This window comes from Meriones unguiculatus, chromosome 12 (assembly GCF_030254825.1).
Source record: "Meriones unguiculatus strain TT.TT164.6M chromosome 12, Bangor_MerUng_6.1, whole genome shotgun sequence".
NCBI lineage: Eukaryota > Metazoa > Chordata > Mammalia > Rodentia > Muridae > Meriones > Meriones unguiculatus.
In genome coordinates this window covers 33,923,001-33,946,522 of record NC_083360.1, presented here as the reverse complement: position 1 = coordinate 33,946,522, position 23,522 = coordinate 33,923,001, and the positions used below count along the sequence as shown (strand labels likewise).

Sequence of the window (23,522 nt, the reverse complement as noted above, 5' to 3'; positions counted from 1 at the left end):
TGCTGCAAATCTTTGCTACTGTGGCCCTTTCTAAACTGTCCCCTTTTCATTTATGACACAACTCCTTAAGGCAAATCACCCCAGCGTACACACCTTAAATATTATTAAGGATAATGAATTTAGGGTACGTTAAAAATATTCAGTACAGTTAGTTGCTAGTATTTTTCTGTTTGTTTTTTCACTTGGAAATGTATTACAATTCTGGTTGCACGTGAACCGAAGTGGGAGCTAAAGGTGGCCTAGCGGCAGGTTTCTTGCCCTCTGCCAGCTCTTAATGATAACGACTTAAATGAGTAAGTAAAAGCCTTCTAAAATTTAAAACATCAGAATGTGAAACAAAGAATTTGACCTGATATTAGAAACTAAGCACAAAAAAAATTCAGAAATTAAATTACTTATTTATTATTTTGAATAACTACAGTTTATTCACTTTGTATCCCAGCTGTAGCCCCCTTCCCCACAGAAGTTAAATTTTTGTTCTATGGTTATTGAATCTCTACTTGTACAAGTTTAACTCTTTGGGCAAAAATTCAGTTCTACAGACTTTATTATTTTATTCTTTTAAAACTGAAAGTAGATTCTTCTCTCATACAATACATCCCAACCACAGGTTCTGCCTCCATTCCTCCCTGCACCCATCCATCCCCTCTCCCCCGAGATCTGCTTTCCCTCCATTTCCCATCAGAAAAGAGCAGGCCACCAAGAGACAACCAAACAAAATAAGATACAGTAAGTCTGGGAAAAAACCCTTAGAGCGAGGCTGGACAAGGCCACTCAATAGGAGGAAAAGAGTCCCAGGAGCAGAGACACACGTGTTCCCACTATTAGGGTCCCACCAGAACAACCATCTGTGGACGGCTCTAAAAACAAAGCTCCAGCAGCTGTGTGCTAAGTTTTCTGTTTCCTTACAACTTTGGAATATGCTCACATAATGAAAGTCACACAAGCAAACTGTTATTTAATCTTTTTGCATTACTGTATGTGTCTGAGTGTTTGTCTGCCTGTATGTGTGTACACCCCGTGTGTGCATGGGATGTCAAAGCCCGCAGTACTGGAGTTACAGATGCTTGTGAGCTGCCATGTGGGTGCTGGCAGCTGAGTCTGGGTCCTCTGCAGGAGCTACAAGTGCTCTTAATATTGAACCATCACTCTCTAGCTCCCCAGTTGAAAAAAATTAAACCACAGAAATGCATATTTACCCCAAAGGTCCTGGCTCAAATTTCAGGTTTGCTCTACTGTGAAAACTATGCCTTACAGAATTCCTTCTATTCCGCATTCCCATTCCTGAAGCCCACCCCCACCACATCAGAGTATTTACTGCCGCTGTCGTTTTGAAAAGTAAAACAAAGAAACAAAAAGCCCAACTGGTCATACTTAAAAGTTTTTCTCTGGTCCACTTTTGAGATGCAATGATAATAAAACCATTGCTGGGTTTAAGGATCAGTAGTAAAAAACCCAAATTCAGAAAGAGAAAGCCAATTTCACAGAGGGGCATTTACCTTCGTTTCTTCATCTTCCACTGTGGACTCGGGGATACTAGGCTTGTGGGTGAAGCTTAAGAATAAAGATAAACAAGAAGGGAGTTTTGGTTATGAGTTATCTGTGATATTTCCTTATGAGATATTTAAAGTTAATCTGTTTTTTTAAAAAAATAAAAGAAACAAGCAATTGCTACCCCTTTCTGCTTTCACTCTCCACCTGTTATTTAGTGGTGAATCGTTCATATATCTATGACAAAGAATGTTAGCCCATATATTGGCTGAGCCCCAAAATAATTTGCCTTCACAAATTTCCTCTCTTGAAGGCTGAAATTAAAACCTAGCTATTGGCTCACGCGTTTTTGCTGCCTGAATTATTAAAAAAAAAAAAAAAAAAAAATCAAAACAAGACTCAAATTTACAGTATGCCTTCTTTGCTGTCTCCCCTGGTTAAGCAACTGCAATCCACTCAGAATTGGACACAAATGTCCAACGTCCTTCACAGCTGAAACCACGCACTGCAAGAGGCCAGGGAATCTGCACTGCCTTAAAGCAGCACAGAGTCTCCCCAGAACCTCTGAGACGCTGGGAAGCGGTGGACCACAGCTAAAGATCACACGTCTACACTGTGGCTGGCCATACATTAACAATTATGAAAACCAACCATTGGTCTTCAAATGGCCTACATTTTCAGATCTTCACAAACCAGCAAACAATAAACCCCTGAGGGGCTCAGCCACACGCCAGGGAGAAAGGTGGGGAAGCGCCTGGCTGGGGAGCTGACTCCCTGGGAGTGGTACAGACGCTTTGAGGAGCTGAAGTCATTTTCACACAACTTAACAGAAATACTGAATTTTGTCAGTTTTTACAGTCAACAAACAAACAGAAAGACCCCTTCTCCCAGAACTCTTTTGAATTCTTTAATTTAATTTTTTTTTATTTTTCTCTCATATATTACAGCATCCTTACTGCAGCTCCCTCCCTCTCCTCCCAGCCCCTCCCCACACCTCCCTCTGAATTCTTTATTCTAATGTGCTCTTCTAGATTCCCTAACGTTGTGTCCAGGATTTCCTCGTTGTCTTTGTCACGCGTGCCACGCTCCCCAGAGTGCTCACCCCTTTCCTAAAGCACACGCACCGCCATTACTTCTTACAGACCCCTTCCGCTAGTTCTTTCGTTACAGCCAAGCGTGAATTGCTCCTGCTATTTCCATCTTTATCTTCTTCACCCACCATGTTACTAAAATAATAAGCTGCTAATGGGGGAGTGGAGGCTGCTGGCCATGGACTTCAAGGTCCTGAGTCTCATTGCTGCCACCTAGCATAATCCAAGGATGCTATTTCGCAATCTTTTAGTCTCAGGTTCTCCAACCGAGCATGTGGGGAGGATTCTAAACAGGGTCAAGTTACCATGCGTAGTTTGATTAATCTTCAGCATTCCCTAAAGTCATGAAATTGTACAAGTATAGGAATACTTAGTAGTCAGATATAAAAAAAAAGAAAGAAAGAGAAGCCAAAGACATAGTTATTCACAAAAGTAGTATATTAATTGGGAAAGAAAATAGATTAGAAAAAGAGAAAGTGGCCAAGGAACTGCCAATATGGCAGCTCATGTTGGTAAGTAGAAAAGTCAATGAAAAAAAAATCTTCCAATGAGATTTTTAACCTTATTTATACAATATGGAAATATTCTTCACTTCTAGTAGAATAATTATATATCAATGTTATGTACTGTGGGCACCTGTTAGTGAAAGCTTCCCAAGGCCTTTAACTGCTAAAGGCAAGACAATGGTTATCAACACAGCGTTATGATCAATTAATGGATTATGGTGAAGTATGGGGAAAAAACCTCAACTCTGTGTCTAAGTCCGATTTTCTATTGGTGTCATATAGACCTGTATTCTGGTCCTTTTAATCCATGCAGAGAAAGAAGAGACAGCATCAGAGGTATGCCACACACAGTCAGATCGTGGGTCAGGGACCTGTCAACGACAGGATTAGGAGCCAGCTAATCTGCCTTCAAATGAAAGGTGGCAATCATGGGAAGCAGTATGTTGTTTTGTTGTTTGTTTTTGTCGTTGTTGTTATGGGAGACAAGGTTTCTCAGCGTAGCTCTGGGTGTCCAGGAATTCTCCAGCAGATCAGACCTAGAGATCCGCCTGCCTCTGCCTCCTGAGTGCTGGGATTAAATGCATGCGCCACCAACGCCTGGCGTGAGAAATACGGTTTAATAGGACACTTTTGTATACTTTCTGTGACTGCTTTGAGATGGCAAGTGGTACGTACATCACACTGGACGTAGCCCAGGGAATATGCAAAAACATCAATTTCTTTTCTCTGCAGTCACTAAAGACTGCCTTAAACAACTGAATCAATCAAATCTCACCTTCCTTTGGAGCAGCATTCCGGACATGTATCTGCTTCTAAAGATAAAGGGAAAGTACATTTTAAAGGAACAAAATGAATAGAAACTTAAGAAAATGGGGAAGTGGAATCTTGACATTATATGGCTGGGGCACCTTCTGCAGCATGATTCCCTGAGAAACATAACTAGTGAGTGCTCTACCAGGAAGGTCAGTTAGGCCAGGGGCTGGCGGCTAAGGCATTGGGGGCTCTTCATTTCACTTCTTATATATTTCAAATAAAATGTGGAAGGATAAATGTCTCAAAATGCAATCCATGGCAGGAGGTGCCTTTGTACGACTCCATGGTCACAACTGAAACCAGCCAGCCAGCCAGAAAGCTGTGCTGTCAGCAAAAGCAGCACTGAAACTGGCTGGCTCAAATGGCTCTGTGCTTTTCTGGACCAATGACATGGAGATAATTCCGTTCTTATTTTGTTATTACAAAACACAGCTTCTCCAGATCGCCATTCAAAACTGTAATGGCAGTTTTGGTTTCTTTAAAAACTCGGTTGTGTTATGTAAATATGTTTTTGTTTTAATCCCAAGTATGGGATTTTGGTTTGGGCTTTAGTTTGTCCACAGCTGATAGCTGTCTTGTGCAGGGCGTGGTCTTTGCCAGCTGGTAAAGGCCTGCCTCGTGCAGCATGGAGAGGGGTGTGGTCTAGAGCTCTGAGGAAGATAAATAGGAGAGCCTGGAGACAAAGTGTGGCATGTGGCGTGTGGCGTGTGACATGTGGCAGTTTGCAGGGACCGGGCATGGATGGTGTGGTGGTTTGGAACAGACAGACAGAGAGAAATGTTTCAGTGCAACAACCTGCAGTATTTGCTTGCTGTACTTGCTGTTTGTTGATGGAGATCAGCATGGCCTGAAAAGAACCCCTCTACCTAAACAGCTGAGAGAGCTGAGAGAGGTTAAGGGGTCTGCGTCCCTCTCCCCACTAACCTTCCCTCTCTCCTCCCTAGGGTTGGTGGGGCTGGAAGGGAGAGACTTTAAGGAACCCCCAAATAAAAAGTTTAAAAACAAGCGCAACGCCTTACCACTGTTGATAGCACCCTTCCCTGTGCAGCAGATCCTGAGCCCTGTAACAGCAGACAAAGGAGCTGCACACAAGCCTACATCATCTGCTGTTCCTTCTTATATACACCTCCTCCTCCTCCTGACTACAGGCTTGACGGAGCATTTATCTCAACTTCTGGCTGCTGCCAAGTCCCTGCTAGGATGGACTTGTTTTTAGAACCCAAGAAGTGCCACACAGACCACTCAGACACTGGTCTCGGCTACATGGTTCATTGAACTCCTTTTCCAAAGCTGATCATGACCAGGGCCACAGTGAGAGCTCCTGTGCCTAACTGTGACACTGACCTACTTTTATGGCTGCCTTTTTATAGGAAACCACATGTAAAAGACATGGGGAGGGCAGTAACGCTCTTTGGCTAACCGTACAAAGTGTTATCAGCTAACCTTTAAGCTGACTGGTCCTAAATGAGTGAGGAAGTGCTTAGGGTCTTCCAGAGTGCAGCTGAGTGTAAGCAAATGTGTAGACAAGAGTGCGGCCAGAGTGTGGCCAAGTGTGTAGATAACAAAGTATGAGTTATGACACCATTGAAACTTAGTAAAATAAAAGGTCAAGTTGACCATCTGACAGGATCTCTTCCTGTAGATTAACTTCTTCCTGTGTCAGGGTCTGTTTCTGTCAGCTATGAATAACTACGTCTAGGAAGCAAAGTTTAAAAAAAAGTTTTAACTTAATTTTACCTTATAAACAAAATGGAAAGGTGAATATGCTGAATACAAAAATGGCTGCAGATATGTCACAAAGAGCAGGCGTCAATACTTATAAGCTAAAATAAAGACTTTCTCCTCTAAGGCGCTTTTTTTCAGGGTATTTTTAATTACACAACAGCAAACGGAACTAAGACAAATGAGATCTCTATAATCAGAGAACTTTTTCCATCCTCATTTTCCTAGGGAAACAAATAGTTGGGCTCTACTAGGTATTTCTCCAGAACAGAAAATCTATTTATAAAAGGAAGGTTTTCAGAGCAACAGAAGAGCAACACACACACATATTGATTTCATGAATGTTACTTTTCTGGGCAGTCTTTCTTCTACTTTATCAAGGGTAGGCAGATCTGAGTTAATCCAAGGACTTACCTGGACTGCAAATGTCACAAACTGCAAGTTCCTTCTCTTTGTATTCTAAAGCAGCTTGGCTTTTGCCATGTGTGGTAAAAGTGATAAACAAAATTTATATTTTAGTACTTATATAAAAAATATTAAACAAGTAAATAATTAAAGGCTTATTTTATAAATTATGGGGGTAACTATTACGATGTTAAGCGCCAAAAGTACCTTACTGTGTTTTCAATCAAAGAAGAAAATGTAAAAATATAGATCATGAAATTGAATACAGCACAGACCAGAAACTGGATTAGCTTGACGTCATAGGAAGTACCCAAGTCTGTTTTCCAAACAGACAAGCTTCTTCTCTTATGCTCAAGTTCTTCTAATAGATAAGAATTGTACTGGCTTACTTTGCCATGGGTTGCTCAAGAGTCTCATATCTAAAAAACGTGAACAGAGACATAATAAAGTAACATAGACTTTGTTCTCGAAGGTTGGACTTCTTTAGGATTCCAAAGATGTATCATATCACAGGCTCAAACAACGAAGTCTGCACTCACCAGAAATAATGCCCTTATTGGATTATTACCTATTTTATTTTTGTGACATGTAATTCAGAAGAGCTAAGATAGTTACTTCTAACTATAAATTCTCATTATGTTAACATGATTGCCAGCGATTATAGCTGAATCACAGCCACGCAGGGAAAACTAGCAAATGCAAAGATCTGAGTAGCGGGGACTACTAATGTTCCGTCACACTTAACCACACTGCTGGTTTGTTTGGCCAGTTGGTTATTTTGAGAAAGGGTCTCACTTTGTAGCCCTGGGTGGCCCGGGACTCAGAGATCTACCTCCCTTTGCCTTCTGAGTGCTGGAATTAAAGGCATGCCCTGCCATACCAGGCCAAATTCTTGACACACACATAAGCACCCACAAGCACACACCACACAATGATGCTTAATCTCCATGACGAGTGGGAAAGAATGGCGTCATTACATGTACAGAAGATCATTTGAGCTACCCTGGAGAAGGGCACAGCGGGAACCCCACCACCTGAGACTTAAGGGTGTTTTGTTTTTTTTTTGTTTGTTTTGTTTTGTTTTTTCACAGAAGGAAACTCTTCCTGCAGCACCGTCTGAACCTCACAGCAAAGGAGTCCCCCAGATACGGTCTCCGTGGATGCCTGCCACCATGGATGCCATGTCACCATCCATGTCACCATGGATGCATAGGCTAATGTGGATTCTGCATGAGGTCTGGGGTGTGGAGAACAGTGAGTTTGTGTGTTGTGCATGAGGCTCCATCTGGGAGACCTAGCCAGCTGCTTAGAGTGTGGCTCCTGGTCTTACTTTTCTGTTGCTGTGGTAAATGCCACGACCAAGGCAGCTTGTAAAAGAAAGTGCTTAATGGGATACGGATTCAGAGGGCTAGACTCCCATGATGTCAGATGGAGGCATGCTAGCAGCAACAACAGCTGAGAGCTCACAATTTTTCTTTTTATATTTAAAAATTTTTTTGAGATAATTGCAACATTTCTCCCTTCCTTTTACTCTCTCCAAACCTTTACACATACCCCTCCCATCCTCCTTCAAATTCATGACCTCTTATTTTATTGTTATTGCGCACATGCACACACACACACACACTGTCTCTCTCTTCTCCTCTGTCTCTCTCCTACATATAACCTGCCCCCTTCTAACACTAATGTTACTTGTATCAATGTCTTCAGGGCTGACCACTTTGGCCATTTGGCAATGGACTAATTACTTACTGGGCTCTTCCCTGGGGAAGACTACCTTTCTTGCTCCCAGCTTTACTCAGTGGCCTATGGTTCCTCATGAGGTTGAGTGAGGACTCATGGTCTTTTCCCCGTCCACCTTGGCTTGTCGATTGCCATCATACTTCTTCAGCTCATGTTTTGGAGGTCACGTTGGTGGGACTTTATCGATGTGGCTTCTGACATTATTAGGAGACACAATCCAAAGCAAACTCCCTGACCCTCTGGCTCTGATGATCATTCCACCCCATCTCGCACACCGTTCCCAGAGCTTTACGTGCAAAGCTTATTTCATAGACGTATCTATTGGGACTGAGTTGTACAACTCTGCATTTTCATTGGTTGTGATTTTTCTGTAGTGGTCTCCATCAGTTGGAAAAAGAAGTTTTCCTACTGAGAGGTGAAGACTGTATTTATCTGTTGGTATAAGGACAAATGTTTATAGATTGTGGTTTTAGGGGTTGTGCTGGTTTAGTAAGGTGACGGTTGTAGATTCTCTTCCAAGATCCATGACTTCACCAGTAGTTGGCTTGGTTTCCAGTACCAGGCATGATTTCCCTCTTGTTGACAGGGTCTTAAGCCCTATTAGAGATCTGTTGGTTACCACCAAGGTATGTGTGCCACTACTGTAGCACTGAGGTTATCATGCTATAATTGTAATTGGTATTATTCACAGGCATCATAGCTAGGTAGGACTGTCTGTTATCTCCCTCCTTTGGAAGCTTGCATCATGCCTTCTGGTTGTGTTAAAGCTAGTGCTCAGGGAGGAGGCTTTCAGGGATCTCTGGTCCCTGATTCTGAAGTGCATAGTGTCTTCAGCAGTAAGGACTTTCCACCTCTGGGGCACAACCATGGGCAGTAGCAATGGAGTTGCTCGGACATCCCTGGCCAACAGCTCAAGAGGGCTTGTCATGTCTGTTGGGGACTTTTGCTTGGTAGTCTTTGGCTCTTAGAGGATGTGCCAAAAACCCAGATAAGAAAAGTGCATTAAAACTACACACACACACACAGAATAAATTATGACTATTATAGGGGTTTTGGGTAAATGGTTAATAGTATGATTCCTTGTTACCTTTTCAGACATTCATATTATTTTACCCTCCTCTCTCCTTCTGTATTTGTCACCCTCCCCCTTGAAAGATTCCCCCTTTTACCATTTCCCCTATCAAATTAGACCTCTGTCAGATGTATAATTGGTAGAGATTTCTTCCCCATTCTGTAGCCTGTCACTTTGCCTGAGTGTTGTTGTTCTTTGCCATATAGAAGCTTTTCAGTTGCATGAAACTGATCTTAGTGCCTGTGTTATCAATGTCCCGTCAGGAAGTCTTTTTCTGTGCCAGTGAGCTCAAGACTATTTCCACTTTCTTCCTATCAGATTCAGGTATCTGGGGTTGAGTTTCATGCAGGGTGGTAAATATCTAATTTGCATTATTCTACATGTAGCCATCCAGATTGACCAGTACCATTCTTTGAAGATGCTGTCTTTTCTCCAGTGTGTGTTTTTGGCTTCTTTGTCAAAACTCAGCTGAGTGGACTTATGTCTGGTTCCTTGACTCAATTTCATTGATTAACATGTCCACTTTTGTGCAAATGTCATGCTGTTTTTACTAATACATCTCTATAGTACAATTTGAAATCTGGGATTGTGATATCTCCAGCAGTTCTTTATTATTCAAGATTGTTTTAGCAGTCCTGGGTTTTTGTTTGTTTTGTGTGTGTGTGTGTGTGTGTGTGTTTTCATATGAACTCGAAAATGTTTTTTTTTTTCTGTGAAGAACTGTGTTGGAATTTTGGTGGGTATTGTGATGAATCTGTAGATTGCTTTTGGGACAGCTAACACACTGACAAAATATAAAAATATTTTCACTATATTAATTTTACTGATCCATGAACACGGGGGATTTTTCCATCTTCTGGGGTCTTCTTTAATTTCTTTCTTCTTCAATGACTGAAACTTTTATTATACAAGTCTTTCACTTGTCTGGTTAGAGTCACCCCAAGATTTTTTTGAGGCTTATTAATAAAGGTATTGCTTTCGTTGTTTTTTTCTCAGTCCATTTATCATTTGTACACAGGAAGGTGTGCTGGCTAGTCTTATGTCAACATGGCAAAAACAAAGCCTATCCCAAAGGAAGGAACCCTCACTGAGAAAGTGCCTCCATGATATCTGGCTGTTTTTAAGTGAGAATAACAACATATTCTCAATTAGTGATTGATGGGAGAGGGCTGTGCCCATTGTGGGTGGTGCTATCCCCCCGATGGTGGTCCTGGGTTCTATAAGAAAGCAGGTTGAACAAGCCAGTAAACAGCACCCTCCATGGCTCCTGCCTTCAGGTTCCTGCCCTGTCTGAGTTCATGTCCTGACTTCTTGGTGGTGAAATGCAATGTGGAAGTTTGCTTTTTGGTCTTCGTGTTTCATTGCAGCAATAGGAATCCTGACTGAGACATAAGGAAACTGATTTTTATGTGCTAATTTTGTATCCTGATTCTTTGCTGAAAGTGTTTATCAGCTGTAGAAATTTCCTGGTACAATTTCTAGGGCCTTTTTGTATAAAGTCATATTACCTGAAAATAAGGGTACTTTAAGTTCTTCATTTCCTATTTGTATCCTCTTGATCTCCATCAGTTGTCTTGTTGCTCTAGCTAAGACGTTAAGCACTATACTAGATAGCTACAGAGAGAGGGAATTCCTGATTTAGTGGAACTGCTTAGAGTTTCACTCCATTGGGGGTGATACTGGCTGCAGGCTTGCTGTAAATCATCTTTATTATGTTGAGATATACCCCTTGTATCTCTAGTCTCAAGACTTTTATCATGAAGGAATGTTGGATTTTGCCAAAGGCCTTCTCTACATCCAATGAGATGAACATGTGGTTTTTGTCTTTCAGTCTGTTCATGTGGCGCTATATTTTGTTTTATTTTAGCAGTATGTTAGCTGTCCCAGTAGAACTGAAAATTTGCATATAGGAACAGGATGAACGGCTTGGAAGCTCAAGTAGTCATTCTTGCAAATTGCCTTCAAAGCTATAAACAGAGACAGACAGAAGAGAAAGCCTCCCGGCTCCCTGTGGTATTGCAGCCCACTTTTTATTAATCCGAAGGGTTTTTACTAATTATTGTACAAGTCATTGACCATGGGTTCATGTGCGTGTGTGTGTGTGTGTGTGTGCGCGCGCGCGTGTGGGTGCATGTGTGTGTGTGAGCTGACTAGGCAGGCCAGGAACAGCTGTACTGTGACTGTTACAAGTCCTGCCCATGAGTGTGGAGATACAGGCCAGTGCTGCAATGGGAATGTCTACACTTCCCCTTGAGTGTGATGAAAGGGGCTGGGGCTCAGGGAAAGGTCAAAGAAGTGAAAGTAATTTGCATAAAGCCCCTAACATCAATAGCAGAGCAGTTCAGTATTGACTCAGTGATGCCGACAACCCAGAGGTCGGTGCTGAAGGAAGCTGTGCCTTCTGGCAGCCTGCCTCACATGCACCACCCTCCCTGTGACAGGAATGACAGCGGTCATTATTAACGGTCCCAAGTCACACACCCAGCAAACGGGAAAGTAAGGAATGAAGCCCTAATCTTTTCTTTTATCACATACATATGACTTCTTTATATAAAAAACGGATTTTTCTTCCTACCAATACATGGTCAGAGGAAGAAAAATCTGATATGATCGAATGATCTCAATTAACAGCCACTCAGGAACAACATAGTGTCAACATTCTTTAAAAAAAAAAAAAATTCAAGCATAGACATCCCAAATCATTTCAACTTTAATTTGTATTTAAAATGGCAGCTGTAGGAAGACGCGTGTGTGAGAGGTCAAGGAAAATGAACCGCGAAGCTGAATCAGTCAACGCAAGACTGTTCTTTAAAAAACTGGTGTAACCCTTGGACCTTTTCGCTGGTGTTAGCTCTTGTGACACGAAGAGTCAGCTGCAGAGCGCAAATACCAGGCAGACTTACGGGGGAGCATTAATCATTGCAAGTGGTTGTCTTGCAAATGTTACTCCAAATCATTGCTGTTCTGATTAACTCATGTTTTGCTGGCGTGGTTTTGCGAATGACTTTCTTCTTATCAGTTTAATGTTCCTGAGCTACTGTAGCCAGCCCAAACCCACCCCCGCCCCCAAGCTTGTTTCAACTAAAGGAATGCACAAGCAGCTGTACCTCTCCAGCTGGTCAACCGCGCCTACGTTTTCCTCCTCCTCTGCTGGCAGCTCTGCCACCCTTTGCCCGTTTTTCTTGATGGGGTGTGAACATGCTATGCAGCCATCCTGCTAAAAGAGAAAAGAAGAAAGCCAAGAACTCATCAAATTCCGTATTTCTCAACTGCGCCGTCATCTTAGGAACAAACCTGCGACTCTGAGCGTGGGCTCTCTCTCCTCCCTCCAGATGCTGCTGCTGCTGAGCAGGCGCCAGCTGACCAGCACTGCCACGCGGGGCTCTCCCAGACTGTCTTCAGCGACCCCACCCCACCTCAGCCCGCCTCTGACTCTGGAACTTTCATTCTATCGCATTTATCATGGCGCGTGTTTCCATTAAAGCACGGGCTTGCTGAGCTGGCGCTCTTTGACTTGCTCCCTGCCCGGGGTTGTTGAGAGATTCCTGCCCTTGGTGACACACTAGCCCAGGGTGGTGGTAGCCTGGCTTCTGGAACGTGCCCTCTGGGTGCAGAACCGGCATGGACCCGTGGGCTTCAACAGGCCTCACTTAGAGGCGCCAGCCCACAGCTGCTCCAGCTTCCTGTAGTCTTCCGACCACGCCCACCCAGCTCTGCCCAGGGTTTTGAGGCAAAAGTCTAGAGTCAAGGAAGCCAAGTTTCAGGGCCATACACTGTGAAGAACTTTCCAGTGATGTCAACACTCTCTCAAGGTTATGGAAAATACTCATTAATTCAATTGCATTTACGGTGTCAGAACCCCTGGTGCCAATCAACATCTGGCACCCACGCTCCGGCTGGGACACTGTGGAAATGTAAAGGATCTATCTGCTTGTTAGATGTTTTAATGCGCTTGCATGGTTTACATTTACAGGAGTTTCTTCTTCTTAGGAAAAATCCAGAAGCTTGTCTTTCAATAATATCTTACCTTGGTTAGTACACTGCTAACAATACTTTTCTTATGCCTTAAATAACCTTGTTGTAATTACCACATAATGAAGACATTCATTTAATTGCTATAAAAAAGTGATTCTGTTAGCCAACCAGGGCTAACTGTCTAAAAACTGTGACATTTCTAATAGGCAGAAACACAAACTGGAAAATTAGTACTTCCACATTCCACAAAAAAACATGGCAATCAGAATTCTAGGAAGAAAGTGCACTGTGAAAAGATGTGTTCAGTGAACAGAAGGCATGGCTTACAAAGGTTAAGAAATGCTAATCTGCATTCCTAGTCTGATCAGGGTTGAAGGACACTAGGAACAGGCTTTAAGCCTTCTCTCCTGGTCATGTTGCCTCCTCGGTGTGTTGCCTATTTATTTATGATGTAGCACTTCAAAAGAAATCATTTGAACTTACGTCTTTAGCATTAAGAAGACTTTTTGAAATTTTGATGCATAATTACTAGGACAATCCACATTGATTAATTAAAAATCTACACTATGGAAATTCACTTGGCTAGTTGTTAATTCACATTCAAAAATGCCGGGAGCCAAGGCTATTTACTGAAGCCAAAGTCAAATAGTGAGCCAAAGCTAGTTAGTGGAGACAAAGCTATTTACTAAAGCCAAATAGTGAGCAAAGGTCATTTAGTGGAGACCTAAAGCTATTTAGTGAAAGAGTTACCTAGGACCCTAAATCATGGGTGATAGATTTGTGAGGACATCCGTCTGTTAGTTTTAGAGCATCCATGAGATATCTAAGAAAACATCCTTACGGTATCTTGCAGGTACAATATTCAAGCCATGAAAGCACTCTTGCTATCTCCTGCAGCAGTAATTTAACCTTCCCCCTTTCCTGCCTTCTCCCTATATAAGTCGGGTAAAAATTTCTAATAAACGAGGCTTTGATCAGACAAACAGACTTGGCCTCCATTCCTTGCATTTCTTCCCCCCACCCCCATTCCTTCCACCGTCTTCTTTAGGAACCCGTTGAAGTCCCACAGGTGGGGACACAAAAATACTGAAAGGATTCTAACACATAAGAGCACCCCATGAGCTCTAGGTCACACAGACATGGGGACCTTAAACTCAAGCAGGCTGAAGCACACGGGAGCTTTAGGTGGAGTGACTGAGCACCGAGAGAAGGCTTCTAGCTCTTATAATATCAGCAAGTAATCCAAGGAGGATAAGTGGGCGCTACAAAATCTACACCACTAAACGCTTCGGAAATCAAACATTTACTGTACAGTATTGAGTCTGTACTTCCTAGAACTAGAGAATTATTCACTTAGCTGAAGAGACTCACCCATGCTCTCAGTGGGGTGACTCAGGAAACACAATGCACTCCTAGTGTAATATGAATTTTGAGAACCCGTTATAATGTCAAAATTTCCAGCTTTTTTCTGTCTGTCCCAATACAAAAGCAGGTACAGAACACAGATCAACTTACGTGACACTAGAATAAAGTGGTTTTTCTTTATTTCATTTTTCTATTGTTTCAAGTAAACATACAAAGCCAAGCAAGCATATAAGTCAGTAGGTTTGACAGTGATTCCCCTGTCTCCAGAATCTGTGGATAGTTCGGGGGGGTAGTGCCCTGCGAGCTCCCAGCCCCACCCCCTTCCTTTAAATGCTACAAGAACATTGCATATTCTCTCTTATGCCCTTTGATGATCTACTGATGTGCTTTAATCTTCTTTAAGAATATGTCTGTCGGGGCCTGGAGAGTTGGCTCAGAGGCTAAGAGCACTGGCTGCTCTTCCAGATTTCAATTCCCAGCAAACACATGGTGGCTCACAACCATCTTCTGGTGCCCTCATCTGGTGTGCAGGTGTACATGCAGACAGAATAGTGTATACATAATAAATAAATAAATCTTTTTTTTAAAAGACTACCTGAAAAAAAAAGAATGTCTTATATGGTTTACTATGCTATAGCACACACATGTGCATTTACACAGGCATGTACACAACATGCATACATCAAAACAGACAAAAACCAACCTTCTAGATGCTCTAGATTTGTCCATTTTCTCCAAACAAACAAACAAACAAACGCAGCTTACTGGACAAAAAGTCCCACACACTGAAAGTCATTGTGGATGAAATTCATCAAGTGAACAGAGGCCAAAACCAGCTAGTGCTCAGCTCTCCGATGGAGTAATATATAAAACCACATACGTGTGTTTATGTATATGTGTATCACGTATGTGAAATACATTTCCCAAGGCAAATAAAAATCTTCTCCTTCAAAGAAACTCCACAAAGAAGATTGCCACAGCTTTGAAAACAAAGGAATCAGAAACTGACTGTCCACAGCAAAACCCAGCATAGCCCCTCTGCAAGGGAGGAGGGGTTACCCTTCCTGCTCTAAGGGTAACTGCCCCTGAGCACTAAACCAGTGAAGTTCCTTACTTCTCAATGACTGCTTGTAACCTTTGAGGTAACTCTTGACATGGCAGGGAAAATGCCAGTTTTCAATGCAGACACTTCATTCACCACCTTCATCAACAACCCAAGACTCCTTATGAAACAAACTTGTATAGAAACTTATGCTGATGAATCCCCAAAGCTAAAGGAATCACTGCTGTCAGCCCCCGCTTTGGGAATTGCGCTGGATAAGTCGACACCTGGAATCTCTCCTAAGTTAGGGGACATTCCCAGACATGTAGATGAAGATACAGAAATGGCCCTGATATCTCTCCGCAATAATTAGATGTAAGCATGTCTAATACAGAAACAGAGGGTGAATGGGCCGCCTGATGACACAGATGATCTGAACCTGAATGGCAGGAGGACTCAAGAGAAATACAAGATCCTACCGCCCCATGAAGACCAGTGGAAAAGAAAGGCATCTGTGAGTCATGTTACCTAAGACTTTAGCAATTCTTCTCATTCATGACTTCAGGAGAGAAAGGAGTGGTGGGGAGGAGGGAGAGAGAGGCTACAATCTACAGCCCCAAACCTCACATGCACCTACTGATCAGACCACCCTGGCTTCAGCCGCTGTGGAGAGATGTCCCAGAAAAGCCTGCCATCAGATTTCACTCAGGTACAGCCCCGCCGGGAGCATACACAGCCTCCAACATCTTAAGGATATCACACAGTGCCTAATCTTCCCGGACTGAAAGAACTCAGGAAGCTGTGTAGCCTTATTCTAGAGTAAAGCCTGTCCCCTATTGGTCCCCAGAACCTCAAGAACAGCCTAAGGGCAAAGCCAGCTACCAGCAAAACAAGGTGAGACTGCAAAGCCCTCCACGAAAAAAGGAGAAAAAGATCAAGTACAAAGACAAGTGCAGCTATAACTCTATCCAGAGTTATGAGCTCGCTGTGGTTTAAGTAAGCTGTTCAGTGTTTTTTTTTTTTTTTTTTAGGCTTTTGGAGGGTAAGCAGATTGCAATGACCCCACTTCACCATAGTCTCCTTTTAATTAGATTGCTTCCTGGAACGTTCGTTTAGCCTTATTGTTAATATAGAAGCATTAATATTTGTTTTCACAACCCAAGAAATCGCATTCTTAAAATTGTAAGATGAAAAAGACTGCCCCATTACAAATCCAGAAGGTCCTTGAGATTCTAACAGAGGTACAGAAGAAATCTTGTGCCATTATGAGACTGTGCTGTCCACAGTTGTCCTGACAACTTGGACAATAGGTCCTTGGTACCCTGTGATTTACACTCCTAAATTAAATCTAGGTTGAATTCTGCCTTACATTTTAATGATTTCCTACTAAACCTTCATGGAAATCAGGCACCTCCTACTAAAAAGGCCATTACCTTTAGTGTTGATCTTGGGAACAGGGACTACATCCTGATTCCATGAATGAAAACATCTTCCCTACCAGATTCACAACCTTCACGAGGCGCCAGAGCTGTGGTCTACTTTCCTAATGCTGTGACCCTTTAATTTAGCTTCTCATGTTGTGGTGATCCCCAGACCATAAAATTATTTTCCTTGCTACTTCATAACTTTAAGTTATGGGGAGAACTTAAGCAACTTGGAGAGAAAAGTTATTTCATCTCATAGCTTCCAGGGAAGCCAGGAACCAGGGCAGAAACTCAGGGCAGGAACCTGGAGGCAGAAACTGATGCAGAGACCATGGAGCTGCTTACCTGCTTGCTCCCCCTGGCTTCTCCTTATATGCCTCAGGACCACTTTCTCAGGGGTGGCGCCACTCACAATGGGTGAACAATGCAACCTCATTAGCCACCAGGATTGCATACAGGACTATGTACAAAACTCACAAGTATGGCTCTTCACTGCGAGGCCCACACCATGCTTTCAGAGTATTGCCCTTTTCCTAGCCGAGCTCCTCCGTGCCCTAATGCTTGTGCATAAAATCTATGTTAAAGCCTTTTTTCAACCTCAACTCTGCTCTTAGAGCACAACAAAATTAAATTTACAGTAAATTTTCCCCCACTCAGAGCTGAGGTCTGAATCTAGCCCCTGTGCTAGCTAGGCAAGCACTTCACCACTGAGCCAAATCCCCAAACGCTCAGGGCGGAGAGTCAGCATCACAAGTGAGCCTCTTACCTTGGCATCAAAACTGTGTCCATCCTCCTTTGCCGTAGGCTCAGGACAACTGCCACCAAGGTCTTGGGAAGGCCTTCGGAGTAAAAGCCACAGTGAGAGGTGAGTGTCGTTTTGTTAAGAGTCCTAATAAATGGCACTTAAAAAAAGACAATTATTCATAAATTGTTTTACAGGTGAATGTGTTTATGTGAGTGCACTGACAAGGGCATTGGAGCCCCTGGAGCTAGAGTTACAGGCAGTTTTGAGCAGCTTGGAGTGTAGCTCCCAACCGCACCAAACCCAGCCCTCCTGCACAGCTGGATGCTCTGAACTGCAGAGCCATCTCACATTCTTCTCTCTCCCTCCCTCCCTCCTTTCCTTCCTTCTTTCCTTCCTTCTTTCCTTCCTTCCTTCCCTCCCTCCTTCTTTCCTTCCTTCCTTCCTTCCTTCCTTCCTCTCTCTCTCTCTCTCTCTCTTTCTTTCTTTCTTTGACAGTCTAACTATGCTGGCTGCCCTGAAACTCTGTGGACCAGGCTGGCCTCAAATTCACTGAGATCCACCTGCCTCTGGTCCCTTAGTGCTGGGAGAATAAAGGCATATGCCACCTCACCCACCCATGTGGCATTTTTTATTTGTTTCTATGTCAACTTCTGAAATAATCAAGCTTGCAGTTTCCTCTTTCTGCTTCTACTTCTCTCCACTAAGAAATGTTTGAGGAACACTCCCTCTGGATTCCACAGCAAAGAGTTTACAGGCAGTGCCCTAGAGGGCCTAGGGTAATTTGTGTGCACAGATTAGAGAGCTCTTCAGGAATGAAGAGAAGATGCAATGACTGGTTCTTTTATCTTTTGCTACAGGAGCTGACACAGCTGAAAAAAGCCTTGAAAATGTCCACCAGAAGTCAGAATGGAGAACAGTCTGTATGTAGCTACTGGGCATCTCTTCCCCCCAAAAAAAAGATTCAAACATGTAAAATTATTGAAAACAAAAACAACAACAAAAACCAGGCAATATACTGCTGAGTTGGCTCAGCAGTTAAGAACATAGGCTGCTCTTGCAGAGAACTCAGATTTGATTCCTAACACTCACATGGCAGCTCACAACTGTTTCTCTAAGTCTAGTTCCAGGAGCTCAGACACCCTCTCCTGGCCTCTGCAGGCCCCAGTCATGCAATGGAGTCATAAACATACATGCAAGCAAAACACCCATACACGTAAAATAAAAATAATTTAAAAAAGAATGGTGTTGAATGAGATAACTACATTTTCAGCTAAATTTGACAATAATAGAGCCAAACAGCTAAGTAGACAACTTAGAGACAGGACGCTATTTGTATCCCATGTGTGGGTCTTTGTCTTAAGGACAGGGGACTTAATATCCTGAGGGAGGGCTTGTGTTGGTGAATCCCAGCTCAATGCCCAGCACTGCCAAACTAAAGGTCTGAGCCAGAGAGCTCTGTACCCTTTGCTACCCCAAACTAGCATAGCCCTTTGCTTGGTGTCTGGTGAATGGCTTCAACTAAGTCAGAGCCACTCCAACATTTCCCAGACTGGACTGTAACATCTCCTTGGCTCCAGGAGAGATTTGGCTGTTAAGGACACCATTCTGAAGTTAGCCGCTGTGAATATTCACACTTACAAATGGACAGTTTCGAAGACAGAGTAACTTTGTGCGGTCGCTCCACAGGCGTCCACCAGAGATGCGTCAGCGCCTTGCTGGAGAAGAAAGCTGATCATGTTCTTAGACTGAGTTCTCACCGCGTGAATGAGGGCGGACCTGACCGAGCAAACAGAAAGTCACCCCGACGCACTTGTCTTCTTTGTTCGTTTGTTTGTAGTTTTGTGGGAGTATTTTTTGAGACACTATCTACATAACCCTGGTTGTCCTGGTACTCGCTATGTAGACGAGGTACGTGGCATCCCACCAATCTCCCTGACACGCTTGAAGGAGGTCATATGAACAACTCCTCAGCTGGGCCTTGCCGAGTTCCTGCCCCGGCTGTGTGTTAGCGTGGCCGTCAGCAGCCAAGGACAGACAGAAGTACCGGGAGGGCGGCATTCACTGATCCCTGTCGCCTCCAGTGCCGAAAGGAAGCAGGGAGAGGCCACCCGTGCCACCACTGTGGCGGAGCGCCCCGGCACGCAGCCAGCAGGGCTGGGTCTAGATCGTCTCCCGGAAGTGCATGGCTGACCGGAAGTGGGGGAACTGACCGGCTCCCTTACTTCCCCGGCCCCATGTAATGTGCCACAGAACTGTTTGCACTATTTTAAAAGTTGTTAACATAGATAACGGCAGGGCGGGGAAACGGCTCGGTCGTTCAGAACACTTGCCCCTGCAGTGGGCCTGGGTTCGGGTCTCAGGACCCACACTGAGCTGCGCGTGTCGGGCTGGCTGTGGACGCTCGGGAAGGTCGCGAGGACTTAGGCGAGCTTTTAAAGGTACCTCTTGCAGTTGTCCTGGGCGTTCACGTCGGCCGCCGACTGAACCAACAGTCTCACCATCTCCTGCTTGTTTTCCAGCACGGCAAGGATGAGCGGCGTGTAGCCGTTCTGCGGAGACGAAAAGCAGTTCACAGCTCCCCGTCAGCTGCGACCCTGCTGAGAGCCCAGGACGACCACCCCCGCCCACGGCGGCCCGGCACGCTCGCGGCTCGGGCCGGTCTGCCCCAGGCTCGGCCGGCGCCCCTGGGTCCCGAACCCTGCTCCCGCCAGCGCTCTGCACGCCCTGAGAAGCTGTGCCCAGCGAGTCGGGAGCTGCCGGAGGTTGGGAGCCACGTTCTCCACAGTGCCAGGAAACGCAGAGTCATTTCTGGGAGACCGACATGAGGTATAGATCCGGATTACCGTTGTCCGTTAGCGGGAACAATCTCGGAAGCCATGACAGCGAGTCAACAACAGGCTGCCAATAAGCCAGTGCACGCAGAGGAAGAGTGGGTGACACGAGGGAGCGGCCGGGTGTGTCCCCATTAAACTGGAGCGCACACGGGCCTTTCCGGTAAGTGGTGTCTTGTCCATCGCCAGTTTCAAAGGCTCACGGGAAGCGGGATTCGGTTATTTGGGGCGCCTCTGCAGATGCCTCCTGAAGTTTAGGTGAGGACCGCTGTTTCTGGCTCACCTCGACTCCAGCCTTTGAGTTTCTCTTTCTGCATTGGCTGTGTCTAAGAGCTCAGGGGCAATGGGGGTTTCTGCAGATCTTTCTTTTCATTAAGACCATGTTCTGCCAACTCAGAAGTGTGTGAAGATATTTTTAATGTATTTTAGAAAGATGTATTTCTTTTTCTTTTATGTGCGTGGGTGTTTTGCCTCTGTGTGTCAGTGTACCACCTGCAGGCAGTGCCTGTGGAAGCCAGGAGAGGGCGTGTAATCCTCTGCAACTAGAGTTACAGACGGTTGTGAGATTCTGTGGGGGTGCTGGGAACTGGGCAGGGCTCCTCTGCAGAGCGAGTGCCAAATCCCACACTTACTTCATTATGCAAAAAAGTATTGTTCATCTGCAAGACAGACTTGACAGCAGTTTAAGCTCTTATTTAATCAGCACTCACAGGAAAGGGGAACATGCCCCCAAATTATCTGGTCCCTCCGTGGTGAAATCTGGTTCTAGACAGCTTTGTCTCTCTGTCTGGTTTGTCTGTCTCACCACGATTCTCTCTGCCTCGGATAGAATCGTGGTCTTAAACTCACAGAATATCTACCTGCCTCAGCCTCCCAAGTGCTGGGATTAAAGGCGTGGGCTACCACGTCTGGCCTGATTCTAAAGAAATTTTGTTCTCATGTCTTGTGTTACTCTCATCAGAAAAAAAAAAAAAAAAAAAAAAAAACTGTTGCAAATATTGAAATTATATTTTTAAAGAAACCTTTGGTAACATATTTAAAGAACATGCACCTTTTTTTACAGTTAACATATATTAGTACACCTTTTCAAATATGTTAAAGATATGTAAAGTTGTGTGCTATAAAACTTTGTCAGTTAACTTATTCCAAGCCATTTTTTAATTGAGGAATTCTCACTTCAGCTTCTACGTGTGGAAATGGTCCCGCACACCCCTGTGCTTGTGCCTCCTAAGTAAGTTTTTGGGAAACAATGTTGGGTGTTACCTTTGTCTTCACTTCAATGTTCGCGCTGAATGCCAGGAGTTTGGTGGCTATGGAGGGGTTGTTGTTGTACACTGAGTAATGGAGCGCGGCGTTTTGATAGGCGTCCACGGTGTTTGGGTCAGCACCCTTCTCCAGCAGAATCCTTACACATTCCTCGTGCTGGCGCTGTGTGGCCTGTGGGGAACGTCCCAAGGGGACAGGCTGTCAGTTCAAGGAAAACCTTCCACAGGTTTCACCAAATAGTTATGCTTAAATGCCAGATATTCGTTTTTATTCACGATATATATAAAGGTTTGAGACTGTGTTTTCTTATGTATCCCAGGCTTGTGTGGGTTCCCTGTCCTCCTGCTTCCGCCTCCACTAAGGCAGGGTACAGGCCCCACATTGGCCTCCCACATGATGGGGTACAGGCCTCCCACACCTGAATATCTGGGGGTTATACTAATTCATCTTGTTGGCTCCTAATTACCTTGATCAGAGCTGTGCTTTCATCACGGTCCCGGGCTTCGATGTTGCAATCATACCATAGCAAGAGGGACGCCATTTCCGACTGGCCATGAGCACAGGCATAATGCAGAGCAGTCCTGAGAGACAGAGAGAAAGAGAGAGAGGGAAGAGAGAGAACCTGAGAGCTATGGCACGGCGTTACAGGGAGACAGCCGTGTAGGGACTGCCCTCGCTTTTCTTCTGAAGCAGAGGAGCCTATTTGAATTTCTGTCTTTCTGTTTAGCAGTGCTAGGAATAGGGCACTTAAACAGGGGGCAGAGCCAACGGACAGTTTTGCAAAGGAAGATTTGGAGTGTGTGGCTGACCACGGTCTGCCTAAAGCAGAGACCACATTGGCAAGCACCATGGCTTTTCGGGTCTCAAACATGTGCAAGCCTCCAGGGAACCACCTGCTTCGGCATCAAGGAAGCAACTGAAGCTGGTGAGATACTTGTAGGAACTCCAGAGCTTCCCATGCCCGTGTGATGAAGACAGATGCTGATCAAACTATCCCACTTTGGGGCCAGAAGAACTAATGGATGAGTCAGCAGGTGTTAAAGGAAGATGGCCACCCTGAAAAACCAAATATGAAGCCATCCTCACATTCACATAAGGCCCCTCAGGAAATGACATGTAGTCCTTGGTTACTGTGAAATAAAATGAATACGGGATTTTATGGAGTGTTTTTGTTTGTTTGTTGTTTTGTTTTGTTTTGGTCCTGGGACCCATGCCATTATGAACTTTTTCATGTGCACATTTAAAGAAAATGCTGTGTACACTCAACATTGTGGGTAAAATCACATTTAAATTGTCAATAAGGTGCTCTGAAAGCAGAACTAGTTAGGGGTTGGAAAGCAACTAAGGTTTAGCTTTTGCTTTGCGTCTCATGGAGGATGCCCGGGCTCCAGCCCCGTCCAGGGTGTTCAGGTTTTGGGTGCTGAGCAGCCTGTGGTGGAGAAAAGCTGACACCCGGCTGCCCACCCTCCCCTCCTCCCTTCCCATGAAAGCAGGCCACAGATCAGGAGGGAGGGCGGCATTCCTCTCCTTAGGCCCTGCTCCCACTCTCTCCTCCTCGTTCCCGGCCACCCCAGACCTTGCGCACTCTGACCTTTTCTTCCGGTCTGTAACGTTCACGTTAACATCCCCAAATTCGAGCATCCTCTGCACTTGGATTATGTCACCCATGCTCGCAGCCTTGTGGATCTTTTTCACAGGCGTGTACCCAGTGAGGTACTTGGGAGGGTCTTGGCTCTCAGAATGCCTGAAGCCCAGGAAGCCCCAGGGCGAATGGCCCTTAAAGATCTTCTTCATGGCTCAGACTGTGGCCCTTCACCCCACTTCTATTCGTCCAGAACTCAGTATTTATACCACCTCACTGCCTCCCGATGACAACCTCAGTGCTCACAATAAGGCAGACCTTTCAGGCCCCAATCTTAGTCAAGGCTAGTCCCAAGGCAGAGTCAATCAAGTCTTGGAATCTCTCCAGGATGCACCCAGAGAGGAGCCCCAAGGTTTGGCATGCCTCCACCTCTTAGGCAGTTGGCAGGA

General features: G+C 44.5%; 1 protein-coding gene across 1 annotated transcript in view; it reads right to left on the bottom strand.

Moving 5' to 3' along the window:
- LOC110546084 (ankyrin repeat domain-containing protein 36C-like) overlaps nt 1–23,285 on the bottom strand; it is a 93,216-nt gene extending 69,931 nt beyond the window's left edge. The window contains 11 exon segments of the mRNA XM_060365204.1: nt 1,500–1,554; nt 3,864–3,900; nt 4,921–4,962; nt 11,262–11,275; nt 11,951–12,060; nt 17,416–17,488; nt 19,033–19,170; nt 19,837–19,943; nt 21,489–21,662; nt 21,958–22,072; nt 23,083–23,285. Of these exon segments, the coding sequence (XP_060221187.1) occupies nt 1,500–1,554; nt 3,864–3,900; nt 4,921–4,962; nt 11,262–11,275; nt 11,951–12,060; nt 17,416–17,488; nt 19,033–19,170; nt 19,837–19,943; nt 21,489–21,662; nt 21,958–22,072; nt 23,083–23,285 (1,068 nt within the window).
- Nucleotides 23,286–23,522: the final 237 nt, after the last annotated feature.